The sequence below is a fragment of the Sapajus apella genome, unplaced genomic scaffold (genome assembly GCF_009761245.1).
Source record: "Sapajus apella isolate SASKATOON/1434 unplaced genomic scaffold, GSC_monkey_1.0 scaffold81, whole genome shotgun sequence".
In the NCBI taxonomy this organism is placed as follows: domain Eukaryota; kingdom Metazoa; phylum Chordata; class Mammalia; order Primates; family Cebidae; genus Sapajus; species Sapajus apella.
The window spans coordinates 9,233,820-9,247,787 of NW_022437021.1; the positions used below are offsets into that span (position 1 = coordinate 9,233,820).

Below are 13,968 nucleotides of genomic sequence, written 5' to 3' on the forward strand. Positions count from 1 at the left end.
CCAAAGGTGCTCCGAGTTGAGATGCCACAGTAGAATTCAAAGATGAACCCATATTTGTTCCAACTCTCCCTGTCTCTAGTAAAACAACACTGAATGTTCCTTTAAACATCCTGTCAATGTGCTTAATAAGTTTTTGAGGGAGGAAAAAAAAGCAGCTTACTAAACATTCTGTGAACCAAAATAGAGGCAGATGGGATTGTGGCTCCTTTTTTTTACCCATCATTTTGCTTAATCTGTGATTTCACCCCTCCCTGCCTCCGTCCCTCCCTCCCTTCCTTCCTTCCTTTCCTCCTCCTCCTCCTTTCTTCCTTCTTCCCTTCTTCCTTTCCTTCTTCCCTCCTTCCCTTCCTCTTCTTCTTCCCCTTCCCCTTCCCTTCCCCCTTTCTTTCCTCTTTCCCCTTTCGTTTCCTCACCCAGACCGAAGTGCAGTGGTGCCCAAATGGCTCACTGCAACCTCTGCTGCCCAGTCTCAAGTGATCCTTCCACCTCAACCTTCCAAGTAGCTGGGACCACAGGTGTGTGCCACCATGCCAAGCTATTTTTTTTATTTTTAGATGGAGTCTCACTCTGTCACCCAGGCTGGAGTGCAGTGGTGCAATCTTGGCTCACTGCAACCTCTGCCTCCCGAGTAACTGGGATTACACCATGCCTGGCTAATTTTTGTATTTCTAGTAAAGACAGGGTTTCACCATGTTGCCCAGGCTGGTCTTGAACTCCTGACTTCAGTTGATCTACCTGCCTCAGCCTCCCAAAGCGCTGGGATTACAGGCACGAGCTAATGTGCCCAGCCCCCAGGTATTTTTAGATATTTTTTTAGAGATGAGGTCTCACTATCTTACCCAGACTAGTCTCAAACTCCTGGGCCACCTCAGCCTCCCAATGTGCAGGAATTACAGATATGAGCCACCAGTTATTTGTTTGCTTATCTGTGTTTCCTTATTAATCTATAGTGAAAGTATGCATTAAATTATAAATAAAAGCAATTTTAAAGGTTATATTTTAAAATACTTTCGGGTATAAATTTTGGGGGAAAATTCCACATGCCCCCTTTTTCTCAAAAACATGCGAAGAATCGATCTATTATCTTCTGTATTTTCTAGTTTCTGCCACCTAATTTTTCTCTTGTGTATTTCGTTTTTGAAGTTTTCTACTTCTGCTTATCCTATTGATCCTGAAAATGTTGTGTGTTGGTTTTGATAATTGTATTGCTAGTTACTGGAGAGAAATATAGAGTAACAAAAATCATGAGCACTGGAAAACTTACAAAGGTTAAAGAGGTCTCAGACAAGGCCTGGGTATCTGGCTCTGTTCCTCTGTGAAAATAAAAGAGATTTACATGACTCTTCAATATTTCCATGATTCTCATACATAGGAATAAGTATCACTTATTAAGCACTTGGTATGGATAAGTCACAGTGTTGAGTACTTTATGTGCATTATTTCATTTAGTCGTCACAACTACTCTAAGAAGTGAGTATTATTATTGTCCCCATTTAATATATGAATAAATTGAGCCTCACACAGGCCCCTTGGATAAAATAAATTCATACATTTATTTCAGGTCAGTGTGACACTGAGGTCTGGACTTTGTTGCCTCACATTTATTGTCTGTCTTGTTCATCCAGGAGGTCATGTGGGATAGGATATCATGATTCTTAGAGCTGCTTACTAGCTGGTGTGTACCAGTATAGCACAATGGCCTGTGTTTGTTTTGATTGGCCAATGTCTGAGCCTTAGGAATTTGTTGGTTTTCACAAGCTCCTGATTATTACTGCAAATTTCGGTTAAGTAAAATATTTGCGGGCTTACATAATATTAATATGTCACTGTTATATTTGTGTTTGTATTTATTATAAATAAAACATCTTTTTAACTGTTATCAATTGTCTATACATTTATTGAAGTCAGAGTTTATCTTATATAGATTTGATGGTTTTACAATGCCCAAAGCATTGGTTCAGTAAATATATGCTGAATGGATACGTTTTTTCATGTACTTATTAGTATATTCAGAAACCAAATTTCCCTCTCTTTAGGCCAGAAAAGGCCGGACCACCATTGTGGTAGCTCATCGTTTGTCTACAGTTCGTAATGCTGATGTCATTGCTGGTTTCGATGATGGAGTCATTGTGGAGAAAGGAAATCATGATGAACTCATGAAAGAGAAAGGAATTTACTTCAGACTTGTCACAATGCAGGTATGGTTTAACTTTAGAATTTTCCTACGTCCCTCAGTGATAAACTGATCTTGCATGTAATGCTAAAAATAAATATTATTTGATTTGATTATCTTTAAAAGTAGGAAAAAACACTTGGGGGATTCAGGACGAGACCAGTGTTTAAGATTTCTTTTCTCTCTTGAAAAGAGGGAAAATAAAGAGGGATAAACAGATAAAAAAATTAGAAGGTTTCAGGGTGAGTTATCCATTATAGTAGTCAATAGCCACATGTGCCTTAGAGCGTTTAAAGAGTAGTGAATCTGAATTGGAATGTTGTAAGTAGAGTGTGCACATCTTGTTCTGAAGATGTAGTACAAAAAAAGATGCAAAATATCTCAATTTTTATATTGATTACATGTTGAAATGGTATCATTGGATATCAATAATATCTTGGATATATTAGGTGAAATAAAATATGTAATCGAAATTGATTTGACTTCTTTCTTTTTACATTTGTTAACATGGCCTCTGGAAAATTTGAAATAACATGGCTCACAGTATAGCTTGCTCCATATTTCTCTTGACCGCCCTGATCCAGAATAAACTTGGTTGAGTCCAAATACCCACAAAAAAAGTCCTGAGAAGATAAGCTACATGGAATTAATGCCATGTTATTTCAGTATAGTCAGTGGGAATCCTCCTTCTTTAGTGGTTTGTATTTTCAAATATCATACAGAAACACACACATACACATAAGACAACCCAGCAGATTAGCTTTATCATTTCCTGCAGTTACTGAACAAATTACTGTTTTCCTTGATAGCTGACATTCAGTGATTAACTTTCATTGGTTAGCAGAGCTGAATGAGCTTATGCATATTTCTTATTTATTTTAGACAGCAGGAAATGAAATTGAATTAGAAAATGCAGCTGATGAATCCAAAAGTGAAATTGATGCCTTGGAAATGTCTTCGAATGATTCAGGATCCAGTCTAATAAGAAAAAGATCAAGTCGGAGGAGTATCCGTGGATCACAAGGCCAAGACAAAAAGCCTAGTACCAAAGAGAATCTGGTATGAAGGGGGTTGTGGAGTTTGTTTTAATCTCACCCACTGTGGTTCCCCTAGTTTGGTGGGCTAGGGCTACAGCAGGAGTGGGAACAAGAAAGGGTTATCCAAAATCCTCCTGTCCTATCCCCCAGAATGTTCCACAAGCCAGAACGTCAACATTTTAAAATCAGGTTAGATTTTAAGAATGTTAATTTATATGGCAGAATTTTTAGAATTAAAATTTATAGTGTAAAGAGACTATAGTGAGTCTTCAAATAACATTTCTATTCTGTTTCTATTCTTATTAGGTTCTGAATACCAAATAAAAGTTAAGTGTTTGTGGAAACATCATTTTTTTTTTTTTTTTTTTAATAAATGAGTATTGGCCAGGCACGGTGACTCACGCCTGTAATCCCAGCACTTTGGGAGGCTGAGGTGGGCAGATCATGAGGTCAGGAGTTCAAGACCAGATTGGCCAACATGGTGAAACCCCATCTCTACTAAAAAGTACAAAAATTAGCTGGGCATGGTGGTTCATGCCTGTAATCCCAGCTACTTGGGAGGCTGAGGTAGGAGAATTGCTTGAACCGGGACCCAGGAAGCAGAGGTTGAAGTAAGCCGAGATTGCACCACTGCACTCCAGCCTGGGCAACAGAGTGAGACTCCATCTCAAAAAAAAAAAAAAAAAAAAAAGGAGTATTGTAGCAAAGTTTGTCAGCATCTTTTGAAGCTAAATTATAATCACTATGACATTTTTTGAAGCAAAATTGTCATAGTTTATTACTTGATAAGGAATAAGGATATGATATATTTCTGTATAAATTTTTGTATGTATGTAAGAACTTACATTATAAAATCAATTATAAAAGTTTGTAACTAGCCTGTTGTAATAACTTGTGTTTTCTAGGATGAAAGTGTACCTCCAGTTTCCTTTTGGAGGATTTTGAAGCTAAATTTAACTGAATGGCCTTATTTTGTTGTTGGTGTATTTTGTGCCATTGTAAATGGAGGCCTGCAACCAGCATTTTCAATAATATTTTCAAAGATTATAGGGGTAAGTGTGATGCCCATTTGTGTGATTTACTTCTGAGTTCTGACTGAAGAATGAATGAACTGTTTGTGTTTGAACCGGGTTACATAAGCCACAAAATCTATGTGTCTTCATATGAAACTAATTGGCTTGAAGACGTAAGAATAGAAGTCTGATATGTGACAGGAAAGGTAACTTTGCGAACTTTCCTTTGTCCTCGCAATTCGTTTTTCCCTAGGGCCTAGGTTATTTCAGCTTCCTGAAATAGTCAATGAAACTGATGAGATGACTTTCTCATACCTGCCAACATTGGGCTCTGAACAAACCTTGTCTAACTCTCATTTCACCAGTGTCCAAATAGAGTTCCTCAAATGTTTGTCAGATTGGCTTGAGAATGCACTGTTCTCTAACATATGTACTTGCCAGGACATGAGTCTGCCTAGCATGCTACATTTGTAAGATGTAATTTTCATCCCACTTGCTGAGATTAAAATAAAAAGAACAGCTTCCTAAAGATGGTGGTTGACATATGTTGGTTCCACTCATCTAAACGGTGGCATTTTCAACAATAAAGTTACAATCTGAAAGGAATGCTCTCTGTTTAATAACAGATGTCCAAACATCAAGCTGAGGAAACCCTTGCCATAACTGCTGAAAACATTGTGAAGAAAGAGATTGATTACCACAGGAAGCATAAGCTAAACACTGACTTATGATTCTACAAAATATGTATGACTATTCAGGTCTACCCATGCCTGGCTAGCTTATTTCAGTTTAATATATTCATTCATTTTCTGGGCATGGTGGCTCACACCTGTAATTCCAACACTCTGAGAGGCCAAAGTGGATGGATCACCTGAGGTCAGGAGTTCAAGACCAGTCTGGCCAATATGGCGAAACCCCATCTCTACTAAAAATACAAAAATTAGCCTGGTGTGGTGGCACACACCTGTAATCCCAGCTACTCAGGAGGTTGAGGCAGGAGAATTGCCCTAACCCAGGAGGCAGAGGTTGCAGTGAGCCAAGATTGTAACTGCACTCCAGCCTGGGTGACAGATTGAGACTTCATCTCAAAAAAAAAATATATATATATATTTTTTTTTTCTAGAATTATTATATTTATTATTATTTTTTGAGTCTCACTCTCACCCAGGCTAGAGTGTGGTACATGATCTCAGCTCACTGCAGCCTCCGCCTCCCTAGGTTCAAGTGATTCTCCTGCCTTAGCCTCCTGTGTAGCTGGGATTACAGGCGTGTACCACCACGCCTGGCTGATTTTTGTATTTTTAGTAGAGACAGGGCTTCACCATGTTGGCCAGGCTGGTCTCGAACTCATAACCTCAAGTGATCCACCTGCCTCAGCCTCTCAAAGTGCTGGGATTACAGGCGTGAGCCACCGGACCTGGCCTCAAGAATTATTCTTTGTGTCTGTTATGTGCTGGATGTTTTTCTAGTTGTTGAAAAAAATTCCGAGAATGTGATCCAATGTCTGATTCCGTAGAGTAGGTGTTCAGGGCAGGAGTCAGCAAACTTTTTCTATAAACAGTAAGATGGTAAATATTTTAGGCTTTGCAGGCCATATGGTTTCTGTTGCAAATACTCAACTCTGATCTGGTAGTACACAAGGACAATGTGGAAACAAATGAACATGGCTGTGTTCCATTAGAACTTCATATAAACATTTGGCCAGTGGCCCGTAGTTTGCTGATCCTTGCACTGATATATGTCTTTCAGGTTGAGAGGGATAGACCATGGTGTCATCAGAAAAAGAAAAAACAAGGAACTGGTTAAGTTAGGAATGGGTTTGGTTGTAACAAAACCTCAATTTATTGATTTTATGCTTTTCTCATTCTTCATATAACAATAAGTCTGGAGATACGTGACCCAAGGCTGGCATATTAGCGCTTAGATACTGAGTAGGCAACCAGATGTCTGCCTCATTGAAGATAATGGGCTCTGCATCAGATTGCTTGAATTTATATCCTTGAGTCATCCCTTGCTGGCTGTGTTAACTTGAACAAATTAAATTAACCTCTCTATATTTCAGTTTCTATTTGTGTAAAACCGTGTTGATAATAAGTTATACTTCAGGAGATGGTTGCCAGGATTAGAGGAATAGTATATATGAATTTGCTTAGAATAATGCCTGGCACAGAGTGAGAATTTAGTAATTGTTAAGATTTTTATTGGACTGACTAGTCAAAAAAATTTATTTAATCTCTTCAAAAATCCTTTGTTGTTGTTGTTATTGTCTGATTGTTTTTTACGAAGGATAAAGTTGTCTGTGTTGGGTTAGGAATGTGGCCATCTTACAGGACTGATTTTGGCCCACTATGAAGGGAGATGTGTGTTTTATTTCCCTGAGGAATGGTTATTCTCTGTGTTCCTTGAGTCCAAAACACCCTGTCAGCCCTTCTAACCATCTCTGGAAAAATTTTCATGTATGGTGCTAGGTCAGGTAACTGTAGTGTCCTGGCTGTTTAACTGGCCATCCTACAAAGAAGGCAGGGTCAAGGAAACTCCTTTCTTTTTGAAGGGCCAGGGCAAAGTGAATGACCACAGCTCTGTGGTTCACCAAGAAACCACGTCAGATTTTCCACAGACACTTCGGGACAGTTTGAAATGTCCAAATAGTAAAGGCACGAACTGCCATAGTTGTAGTTCTCCACCAAGGGAAGAGGAGAGTATTTGTTCTGATTTCAACTTTACGCAGTTGAGTGGTACTCATGACTCCAAGAGGGAATCTGAGCAGAAAAAATAATGGATCAATTTATTAATGACAGACTCATCCTTGGCCTCCATGGAAGGCAGAATGCAGATACCTTTAAAGCTGGCAATGGGAAAGCCAACTCCGATTTCCAGTGTACTAAGGCTCTCCTGACCTCTGAATATTGGGCTAGATGGGAAATAGGTCACGTCCACGTTGGGTTCTTCACTGATTGAACTAAAAACCTTTTAAATGTTTTCTCACAGGTTTTTACAAGAAATGAGGATCCTGAAACAAAACGACAAAATAGTAACATATTTTCACTATTGTTTCTAATTCTTGGAATTATTTCTTTTATTACATTTTTCCTTCAGGTAAATATCTCCACTTTCACTTTATTTGTTTGTTTTGAGAAATGCATCATTATTCAACTGGGGGAATTTATAAACATCAGTGTAATTTGCCTTTTAGTAGAACTTCTCTGTTAACATGGTTACTAACAGCCAACTTTTTCTGACATAGTGAAAAAAAGATGTTTGCCTCCTCTGGCTCCCTTGCTTACCTTCTCCTGTCTACCCTCACTCAATGACACCAGTGGGAACAGAGTGTTTGGCCTAATATGATGATTGGACGTGAAAGGTGGTGGGGACTTAAAAATGGGGTGTGGGGGAACCCTGGATACAAGTTTGGACATAAGTATTGCCGGTAAATGTAAATACTCAAATGCCCTCCTGTGTTCTAAAAGCAATAACAAACAAACAAAACCCCATACTGGCTTAAAAAGAGTTTGAAGGGTTTATCATTCAACTTTTGTTAAAGGAGAAAGAATCATTTTAATGATGGAAGAATGTCAATCCTTCAACAAAAATGTAGGAACCATTCGTAAAGAGTCAGATTTGTACAGCTTACAAATCATTTGGCTGAAATGAAATGGCAGGGAAAATTTAAAAGTTTAGTATGAGGGCTCGGTGACTCATGCCAGTAATCCCAGCACTTTGGGAGGCGAGGCAAGTGGGTTACCTGAGGTCAGGAGTTTGAGACCAGAATGGCCAACATGGCGAAACTCTGTCTCCACTAAAAACACAAAAATTAGCAGGGTGTTGTGATGCGTACTGATGAAACCCTGTAGTCTCAGCTACTCATGAGGCTGAGGCAGGAAATGTCTCAGAAACCCAGGATGCCAGGAGGTAGAGGTTGCGGTGAGCTGTGATCATGCCACTGCTCTCTAGCCTGGGCAAGAGTGAGTCCCTGTCTCAAAATAGATAAACAAATAAATAAATAAAGTTTAGTATGGCAAGACCATAATGGTTTTGGTTCAAGTGCTCCTTGTACCTGTTCCTGATTTTGTGTCCTTGGGCAAATAAGTAACCTGCCGAAGCTTCTGTTTTCTTAGTTGTAAACTAGGGATACTGGTATCTCCTCTTGATTAAAAGGATCGTGTGACCAAGTGCGGCAGTAGTAGGTAATCACTTATTAATTGAATGATTAGCCACCTGTAATTCTTAAAGATAAAACTCTGAATTGATCTCTTTATTTAACATGTAAGCATGTATTAGATTTTTTAAAAATAGAGTATTGTTCTGGACATTATAGGAGTTGCAAAAGATAAGCAGACTGAATTATTTGTTTACTAAGTACTTATAGTCTCACTGGGGAATTTGACCTTACTAGAATAAATGTGACACTCTAGCTACTTACAGGATTGCCATACCAGCTATTAATACCACAGGTGTTTGGAGAGGGTAAAGACTGCTCACTGTAAATTTGGTTAAGAAACTTGGAGTGAGGTAGGCTTTGAGCTGGTCCCTTAAATGTTGACAGTTTGAACTGGTGAAGTAAAAGAAGTTAGACCACTACCTTTATAACATCACAGCTCTAGGTGCTTGGGGAGACTGGAACCTAGCTTGCCTGGAAAACAAGCGAGAATGAAGTGTGTGAATTATAGGACCTTAGAAGTCTAGAGATAGCAAGATGCCTAAAGATGTTAGACCGCCCAACTCCTCATCTTAGTAACATGGGGAGGGAGCCCAGTGGGTAATTAAAAGCTCAGGCTCTGGGTTCCCATTCTGGTTAGGAGTCTGATGGACTCAGATTCAGATTCCAACTCTGCCGTCTTATAACTGTGGCTTCTGGATCTTATCAGCCTCACTAAACCCCAGTTTTTCTGTAAAGTGGGCTTTTTTGTCTATACCACCAGTGCAGCCTTGTGCCATGGCACAAAGTTGCAGAAACATAGCAAGCCCTTGAAATCAGGCTTTCTGACTGTCTAATCTGCTTTAGCAAATATATCAATTCTCCCTCCTTTTGTGTAATTGGCGACTGGGTCTCTGACAAGGCATATTTCTATCCACAGGGCTTCACATTTGGCAAAGCTGGAGAGATCCTCACAAAGCGGCTCCGATACATGGTTTTCCGATCCATGCTCAGACAGGTATGTCTACCGAGGGTTGTGCACTGGGATGTGTAGAACTCCCCATGTGTGCCCCGTGGACTCAGTGGGAGCTCTGTCATGTTACCCATGCCTAGCTTCTATATTGGTTGTCCCTCAGTCTTATGTCAGAGATGTGGCTGAACCACCCACTAGGTGCCCGCTAGGCTCTATGGTTTGACTGGTCTGGGTGGGCACAAGGAACTAGACCAGTTTGAGAAAGAGCCTCTAGAGTAGATTCACATCTAGCCTGTGTCTCAGCAATGGTGGGCAGTGCAAAAATATTTTCTTAAATATTTTTGGGAAAAATAATAGATACTTCTTTAATATAAAGAATCAGAAGGCATCTTTGATACCCCTCATCCCTTTCCTGTCTTTCCTCTTTCTCCTGGGAAATCCAGGGCATGAGTATTTCTTTCCACCAATAGGTGCCCTCTGTACTCTCTCTTTCCACAAATCAAAACTCATCCCTGTGGCCCATTCCTCACTGCCCATTTTCTTTTCTGAGGCTAGACCGAAATACTAGTTCAAGCTGCAGTGTTACTGGTTGATAATGGGTTTGATGGAATGCTTCTCACATTTTGCACCTTCAAAACCCTAACCATGGACACATGTGAATGTTTTCCTTGGGAAATGAGGAAGGAATTATAGGAATGTAACTCAGAGCAGCCTGGTTCAAAGGGGAAAGTTCCTTTAACAATCATGAAAATTTTGTATGTGGCCTAAAAACTTTCCATTTTAAAAATCACTAATCACTTGCCATTGAGTAAAATGTTGCTTTAGAAGTCTGCCCCAGATGTGCCTGGGGTACTTGAACCCTGGCTAAGAGGCATCAGTTTGGTATGTTAGGCTTTCTAGAGACATTCACATTTTTCCAACCGTGTATGGTTCCTTAGTCCTTCCCTATTCCTCCTGTTATCTCTTAAAAAGAAAATATATTTGTGGGAATTGCTAGCTAGTGACTGCCAGAGCCAGGACCGAATCTGAGTGAGAGCGCAGTTTGATGGGAAACCGTGTCCCTGGACTCTCAGGTCAAACTGTACTTATAACTGTGATTCTATTTAGGTCAACGCTGACCTTGCTCCAGGGCCAAATCTCCCATTACCCAGCAAGTCCCCAGGCCAACTGCTATGTCCATTATGCTTTGGCAGCTGAGCTGATGGTTTGTGGAATGCCCTCTCTATAAATTGTTAAGTAGGACAAGCATTTATTAAGTGCCTTCTGCTTATAAAGTCTAGTACTTAGTATTGTAGGGCATTCAAACCTGAGTGGTCCCTGTATTCAAGGAAATTACAGTCCTGTGCAGAGATACTTTTAAACACCTAAGAATATTGAAAAGCAACTTGATACATACTATAATAAATTATAGCACTATTTTTTTCTTAAATATTTTTGGGAAAAATAATAGATACTTCTTTAATATAAAGAACAAGTTTGGATAACTTCTTAGGGACCACAGTTATTTGTAAAACATGTAAATTCATAGTTAAAATTCATAATCATGTTAGTATCTGTGTATTTAAAAATATAAATATTTTTTAAAAGAAAACCTTATTTTATGTTGAATGTTACATGTTAATATGGATTGCTTTTGTTGATTTGTTTTTGACTCAAATCATTTATACTGCCCTGAGCTACATTTATCTGTTTGTTCAGCCTCTCTATTGGGTATCTAATAAGAGTTTCACTGTTTAACATTTCCAAACTTGAGCTTTTGACTGTTTTCCTCCCCACCAGCCTTATTCCTTACCCATTCTTGCCTCATGTTAGTAAGTGATAGCACCATTCTACCACTTGTTTGAGCTAAAAACCTTGAGGCCATCCTTGACTCTTCTCTTTCTCTTAATATTGCAAAAGCTTCCTAACTGGTCTCCCTGCCTCCCTTATCCCAATCCAGTAGGTTCACCTTAAAACAGCCAGAGTCATTTTGCTAAAATAGAAATCAAATCATATCCCACTGCCCAAACCTGCTGAAGGCTGCGCCTAGCTCACAGTCTGGAATCTTGACAGTTGCCTACTAGGCCATACGCTATGTGGCTCCCACTGTCTTCAGAACTCATCTCCTACAACCACCGTTTTCCAGCACACCATCTACTCCATACACAGTGGCCCATTGCCCAAGAGTAGGGGAGGGGAGAATCAGAGGACCCAACTGAGAATACAAATCTGTCCAGAGGAAGGTGCAGCTTTTGCAAATTCACACAAAGGTTCTTTTTAGGCTACTGGCAGCCTTTAAGGTTTTCTTGCTGGTATATGAACAGATTAGATATGCCTTTGCCTCAGGGCCTTTGCATGTGTTATTTCTTCCTTCCCTGAGGTATTCTCATCCTTTTCTTCATTCAGGCCTCTGTTCAGATGTCCCCTTAAACAGGCCTTCTTTTTCCCCTTCCCAGTCTCTAAAATAGCACCTCCCTTCACTTTTCTATCTTTTATTTTTAAGACGGAGTCTTTGTCTATCACCAGGCTGGAGTGCAATAGCGTGATCTCAGCTCACTGCAACCTCTGCCTTCTGGGTTCAAGCAATTCTCCTGCCTCAACTTCCCGAGTAGCTGAGACAACAGGCGTGTACCACCACTCCCAGCTAATTTTTGTATTTTTAATAGAGACGAGGTTTCACCATGTTGGCCAGCTTGATCTTGATATCCTGACCTCATGATCTGCCTGCCTCGACCTCCCAAAGTGCTGGGATAATAGGTGTGAGCCACTGTACCCAGCCCTGTCTTTCTTACCCTGATCGATTTTTCTTTTATTTGTGCCTTCTATCTCTAGAATCTAAGCTTCATGAAAGCAGCTACTTTGTCTTTTTTTTTCATACAGGTCCGACACTTAGAAATCATGTGTAGAACAAAGTAGGCACTCAGCCAGTTTTTTGACAAATGAAATGGTCTATTTATGTGTTTTTATATTAAGTTTCTTTCTCGTGTATTGAATGTCACATCCTGAGTACTAAATGGAGGGGACATAAGTATAAACAAAACTGACCTTGTTCCTGCCCTATTGAGCTGAGAGTCTCATAAACAGAGCTTTAAGATAATAAAACCATGTTCTGTGCCACAGGATGTGAGCTGGTTTGATGACCCTAAAAACACCACTGGAGCATTGACTACCAGGCTTGCCAATGATGCTGCTCAAGTTAAAGGGGTATGTGCCTCCTTTCTACTGGTGTTTGTCTTAATTGACCATTTTGGACGCCAGCATGAAACTAATTTTCTTTGTTACAGGTGTTATTTATCATCATTAAGAATATGTTCAGTAAATACCTAACCTACAAACATATCACATGCTTTTTATAACAAAATGTTAACTATTTAAACATTATATACTGTAGAGCTTGTAGATCATTTATACACCTTCTTTTGCTATTGCTATTATTCATGCTATTAACAAGGCACTTGTAGAATAGCTATTTAGAAAGAGAATATAAAGTGCTAGTTAACATAAAATTGTAATTGCGACTGAAGAAATGATGTATTTAATTGCCATAAGAAAGTTTAAGCTCACTGTGGTTACAGAAGGGAAGGAAGACAATCCTCTAAAATATTGGTTGAAAGAAATGAAAAGCACATTAAAAATTAAAGGAAGGATAGAATAACTTTATCTTTAATAACTTTAAACTTTAATAATTTTAATAACTTAAAGTTTTCTACTGTATGAATCTCTTGATATAACTAGAAACTATTGAACTAGCAGGTTTTTATTTCTGGCTGAAGTGACAATTTCTTCAACAACTGTTTATGGCAAAAATCCACAAAATGATTTAGAATTTGAAAACCTTCATGTGATCTCTGCTGTGTCTTTTCCCCTCTTGAACTTTATCCATCTTTATCTTTAAATCTTTCTGTAAGATAGTACTATGCTAACATCTCTTCTGTCTAATATATGGGGCTTCTGAAAGAATAAATTAAGCTATAAATGAGGAAACACATAGAGTTCTAACATTGAAATATAAATCTTAGGAGTCCCTCTTTTTTCTGTTGTTTGGATTAGTTTCAGAAGGAATGGTACCAGTCCCTCTTTGTAATTGTTGTTTCAATACAAACTTCTTTGCTTAAAGCAAACAAAACAGTAAAAATCAAGGCTTAGATCAAGTTGTATAGAACATAATTACCGGTACACCCCTGTAATCCCAGCTGCTTGGGAGGCTAAAGCACGAGAATTCCTTGAACTCAGGAGGTAGAGGTTGCAGAGCTGTGATCACACCACTGCACTCCAGCTTCAGTGACAGAGCAAGACTCTGTCTCTCTCTCACACACACACTCGCACGTGTGCGCACATGAAAAAAAAAGTGAAGAAGACAGAGTGAGTGGAATAGAGTGAGTGAAAGGAAGAGTCATAAGTGCTAAGATCAGCATTATATCCAGAATTAGATGGGAAACCACTGCAGGGTTTTAGACACAAAAGTGATGATCTGAAATTTTTAAAGGATCACTATAGAAACTATGTGAATAGACCAAAGGGGGCAAGCATAGAAGGCATCTATTGCAGTAATCCAGGAGAAAGATGATAATGTTTTAGACTCGTATTGTTATACAAAATGCTGTAAGATATAATTAATTCTTGATATACTTTAGAAGTACAGCCAACAGAATATGTTG

General features: G+C 39.1%; 1 protein-coding gene across 1 annotated transcript in view; it reads left to right on the forward strand.

Annotated features, from left to right (window-relative positions):
* ABCB1 (ATP binding cassette subfamily B member 1) overlaps nt 1-13,968 on the forward strand; it is a 105,746-nt gene that overhangs the window by 59,230 nt on the left and 32,548 nt on the right. The window contains exons 16-21 of the mRNA XM_032253036.1: nt 2,037-2,198; nt 3,056-3,232; nt 4,116-4,262; nt 7,212-7,319; nt 9,299-9,376; nt 12,431-12,514. Coding sequence (XP_032108927.1) covers nt 2,037-2,198; nt 3,056-3,232; nt 4,116-4,262; nt 7,212-7,319; nt 9,299-9,376; nt 12,431-12,514 — 756 coding nt within the window. The remainder of the gene's footprint in view (nt 1-2,036; nt 2,199-3,055; nt 3,233-4,115; nt 4,263-7,211; nt 7,320-9,298; nt 9,377-12,430; nt 12,515-13,968) is intronic.